This window comes from Pagrus pagrus, assembly GCF_965226575.1.
Source record: "Pagrus pagrus genome assembly, chromosome: 11".
Lineage (NCBI taxonomy): Eukaryota > Metazoa > Chordata > Actinopteri > Spariformes > Sparidae > Pagrus > Pagrus pagrus.
The window spans coordinates 137,501-142,500 of NC_140195.1; the positions used below are offsets into that span (position 1 = coordinate 137,501).

Consider the following 5,000-nt stretch of genomic DNA (forward strand, 5'->3'; position numbering starts at 1 on the left):
CCAAAGTTTAAAAGAGTTTCTCCATCTCAATGGACAATCTTCGGTCAACCCACATATACTCTGGGAAGTAACTAAATGTCATATCAGGGGGGTTTGTACTTCTTTCTCGTCCCACCTGAGCAAAAAACGCAGGGAGACCCTCGAAAATCTTGAAAAACAGATATCATCACTTGAAGCCCAGCAGAAAATCAACTTTACAGAAGCCACTCAAAGGCTCCTAACTTCAGCTCGGTCGGAACATAGATGTCTTACCACTGCACATGCTGAGTTCTTCCATTTGAAAACCAGACAAAAATACTATGAATATTCTGAAAGGCCAAGTAAGCTCCTGGCATTGAAACTAAAACAATCAGAACATACAGCCTCTATTAATTGTATTAAAAATGACGCTGGTGAATTGTGCACACTTCCCTCTGATATTAATCATGTTTTTACACATTACTACTCTAAATTATATACATCAGAAGCTCCAGAAGATCATCAAGAAATGGAGTCTTTTTTAGACTCTTTAAATTTTTCTATTCTCTCCGATTCACACTTCTTTCTATTAGAAGCCCCAATTACTTTAAAAGAGGTTGAAGATGCCCTGGTCTCAAAAGGAAAGTCTCCAGGCTTAGATGGAATACCCCCCGAATTACTCTCAGCCTTGTGGCAGTTGATCGGCCCCATTGTTTTTGACTTGTTTAATTTCTCTTTAGATGTTGGCTCTTTCCACAGAGACCAAAAGAATGCACTCATCTCGCTACTCTTGAAAAAAGGTAAGGACCCAGCCGAATGCTCTAGCTACCGCCCCTATCTATCTTGAATGCGGACCTCAAACTGTTTGCCAAGGTTTTATCACGAAGGTTAGACTCTGTTGTTTCCTTTTTGCTCCATCCTGACCAAACTGGCTTTGTGAAGGGTCGGATGGCCTCATATAATATTCGTCGCTTATTACATGTAATAGACACAGCCTCCGAGAAACATCCTTCAGCAATTTTGTCATTAGATGCCGAGAAGGCTTTTGACCGTGTGGAGTGGAGTTTTTTATTGGCAGTGTTGAAACGCTTTGGCTTCGGCCCCTCTTTTATTCATATGGTCCAAACACTATACACAGACCCATCTGCACGTGTCCAGACTGGTCACCCTGGTGCTTGCGACTTCTTCTTGACAAGGCTGCCCACTATCTCCTGCTCTATTTGCTCTCTCGCTGGAACCATTAGCCCTAGCATTGAGACAAATTAATGTCATCATACCTGTCCAAATTATGAATACATCTCACTACATTTCTTTGTATGCAGATGACATTCTTTTGTATCTAACTGACATCACCAGCTCCCTACCCAACGTTCTCAACCTTTTCCAAACTTTTGGCTCCTTTTCCGGCTATAAAATCAATTGGTCAAAGTCCATTCTTATGCCCCTCCACCTCACACCCACAAATCTCAATCTGCAAAATTTTCCAGTATCTATACAACCTCAGGGTTTTACATATCTTGGTATCACTATAAGGCCAACAATCTCCCAAATAATAGAAGACAATTTTAACTCTGCTTTAATAAAAGTAAAGAGAGATTTTGATACCTGGTCTTCCCTGAACTGTGGCCTGTTTGGCCGTATCTCTACCATAAAAATTAATATTCTGCCTAGAATTACTTTTCTATTTTCCATGCTCCCTCTTCCTCCACCAACCACCTTTTTTAAAGACCTGGAGTCTTTATATAGAAACTTCATTTGGAAGGGGAAACGAGCTAGGATAAGTCTTTCTACTGTTTCCTGTCCCAAAGTACTTGGCGGTCTTGCTTTACCAAACTTTAAACATTACTTTTGGTCTGTTCAACTTAGAACCCTCAAAGTCTGGTTGGATCCCACTTCAGAAGTACCCTGGCGTGCCATAGAAAATGCTCTGACATATCCAATCAGAATTCAGGACTTACCTTTTTCGTTTGTTAAACTTAAAACTGCTAAATCACATATGGGTTCTATCGTATCCAACACATTATCCATCTGGTACTGCATTGAAAAGCACTTATCTATTGCGTGCAAATTTCCCTCCTCTTCTCCCATCTGGCACAATAATGCTTTATTAACCAGGTCAATGCCCTTTACTTGTCACGAGTGGTCTAAACAGGGGATCAAGGTATTAGATGACCAAGGCCTCCGATCCTTTCAAGACCTTAAAAATTGTTTTTCCATCCCAGGTTCCTCATGGTTCTTTTACCTTCAACTCCGCACTGCCTTTAAAACTTACGGGGTTCCTTGGGATGTCTCTCCTGGCTTTCATCCAATAATAGCACTGCTCTCCTCAAAGTCCAAACTAGTTTCTCAGATCTATACCAAGCTTGCTTCAACTGGTTTTAAACCTCTTCCTGTTCTATATGGCTGGGAAATTTTTTCACAATCTCTTGATCTGGTTTGTGACTGGCATACAATATGGATTAATTTATTTTCATCATCAAAGAATTTAGCCCATCAGTTAATTCATTTCAAGTTCATTCACAAATTTTACTTTACCCCTGAGCGCAGATTCAAATTGAATTTGACAGATAAGGATGCTTGCCCCAACTGTCCGAATTCAGTGAAAGGGGACTACCTTCATATGTTCTGGCACTGTCCCTTGATCAATTCTTTTTGGGAATATGTAAACACTATTGGCGGCGTTTCCCAGATCCGATCGTTCTTAAGGACTTAAGAAGGCTCTTAAGAAGGGTTCGGCTAAGAAGGAGCGCTAAGATATTGGTGTTTCCCAGACGCATTCTTAACTACCTTCTTAGGAGAACCTTAAGATCAAGTTGACGGCCGCGTAGTGCTTTCTACCGATCCAGCACGGATCCACCAGGGAGGGATTGTGGATTGGAATGAGGGTGCCATCCATGGCATGGCGCAGGAGAATTTACCCTATTCTTTTATCTTTTTTTTTGCTCTTACAGTATAATACGTTAAGGTTACCTTATTATTTATTCTTATTATCATCCTTATTTATTTTGCCATTCATCCGTCTATTTTATTCTTTTATTTATTTATTTATTTTTTTTTTTTTTCTTCTTTCATAATAGTTATCTTATTTTCTGTGTGCATCTGCTCTGGTTCTGTCCCCCCTTTTTTTTTTTTTTATTGTCTTGTTTGTGAGTATTGTCTATTGTCTATCTTTTACACTCCCTTGTGCCCTGTATTATTCACTATGTTTTTTCTAATTTTTGAGTAATGAAATAAAATCTTGGTAAAAAAAATAAAAATAAATAAACACAGTCGACGTGTCATTTGTAAGAAATGGACAGAATTTGAGAAAAGCTCCAGTAGGAGGCAGCATAACTGCTGACTGTGTGGACAGACTGGGACTGAACTCAGCTTCTGAGAGAGACGGCGGTCAGTGTTAAGACAGAGGATGCAGTACAGAGGTGATTTACAGCGGCTCTGACCAGGACTATGACCCCGGGGATGAGAAGATACGGCAGACGGGGACAGGAGAGGACAGAGAGAGAGACAGAATATTTTCACATGTTACTCTGTGAACTGAGGATTTATTTGGACCGAACCAGAGGTGACTGTGGAGACAAACCAACAATGTTCTGGTGACTGTGACTCAGTTTGTGTCCAGTTTGAATGAAGTGTGTTTGATGAGTTAACGAGGCACTGAGTTCAGTCAGACAGAAACTTGAGTTCAGAAGTTTGTATTTTTCTGTTTAGAAGGAAAATAGGTGTCAAAAATATTTCCTGAGTTTATTTTGTTGACTTGTTAGACTCAGTAGTGAACTGGCTGCTTTTAAAACCACAGGCTGTCAGACTGTCACCTCTGAGCTACACGGTGCTGTTAGGAGGCTAACTGGTTAGCATGCTAACTTCAGTAGAAACACTGTAGTTTCTTCACTCTGTTCATGATGTTAGCTCCGTTTGTTTTAAACTAAACTCTGGACAGATCTGACAGACTGAAGGGGTTCAAATTAAAAAAAGGTTAAAGTCAGACAGACAGGTGGAGTTAGACAGACAGGTACCTGTACATGAGGATGACGACCAGCACTGACAGGATAATGACAGCAGCTCCCGCCCCCAAACCGATCTGAGCAGCCAATGGGACAGGAGGCAGCAGAGAGTCACTGTCGTACTGAACCAATCCCAGGTCCACCTGCAGGTTTCCCATGAACACCTGAGAGAGAGACAGACAGACAGACAGACAGGCAGGATGGGTTAGACAGCTCAGCCAGTTTCATTTGAGCGTGAAGTTTTACTGAAGTTGTGTTTATTGTTCTTCATCATGCAGAACTCCCTCCGGCTGTTCGTGGTACTTGTACTCTGTCCGTGTACCTTGAGGCTGGGCAGCTCGTTGCTATCGTCCACACTCATTGGTTGGATCTCTGGAGGTTCACAGTACAGGTGAGTGTTGTCCAGAGTTTTCACCTCACACTCTTGATCCCCGAGCCGAGCTGTCACTTCCTGTCTGGAGATGGCTCTGATCAGGTCCTGACCCTGGTGGTCGCCATGGAAACAGACAGAGAGACGTTTGACTGTGTCGGTCAGAGGACATAAAGTCTGTGTGTCCACAGTGAAGACATTTACCTCCACAGCGATCACTCCTCCTGGTTTGAAGCGATACGGTGCGTCTGGAGCTTCTCGATTCAGAGGGAAAAACTCCGGGTTGGAATAATACGTGAAGCTTTTACCCTGAGACAGACAGGAAGATAGACAGGTAGACAGACAGGTAGACAGACAGGTTTGATCAGTCGCACTGAATCAACATGAGTTTCATGTCTTCACTCAATCAGCAGGAGACACATTTCACACTCTGCAGTGTCCCCTAAGGACACTTTAGTGTCTGTCCTGAATGTTACAGGCAAGCAGGCAGACAGGTACCTTGATGCTATCATAGTGGACTCTGACGTTGTCCAGTTGGAACCAGACTCCCTTCACTTTGACCTCTTGTGTCACTGTGGGGGTGAGACAGGTCATCTGAGAGGATGACAGGACAGAGCAGCGCTCCACCACCTGGGAGACAGACAGGTGGAGAGAGAGAGAGAGACAGGGGG

At 42.6% G+C, this 5,000-nt stretch overlaps 1 protein-coding gene across 3 annotated transcripts in view; it reads right to left on the reverse strand.

The window, feature by feature from the left end:
• plxnb3 (plexin B3) overlaps window positions 1-5,000 on the reverse strand; it is an 82,290-nt gene that overhangs the window by 19,717 nt on the left and 57,573 nt on the right. For all 3 annotated transcript variants that reach the window (XM_084366139.1, XM_084366137.1, XM_084366138.1), the window contains 4 exons: window positions 4,828-4,959; window positions 4,534-4,638; window positions 4,282-4,443; window positions 3,972-4,123 (listed from right to left, as the gene is read on the reverse strand). In XM_084366139.1, the coding sequence (XP_084222265.1) occupies window positions 3,972-4,123; window positions 4,282-4,443; window positions 4,534-4,638; window positions 4,828-4,959 (551 nt within the window). The remainder of the gene's footprint in view (window positions 1-3,971; window positions 4,124-4,281; window positions 4,444-4,533; window positions 4,639-4,827; window positions 4,960-5,000) is intronic.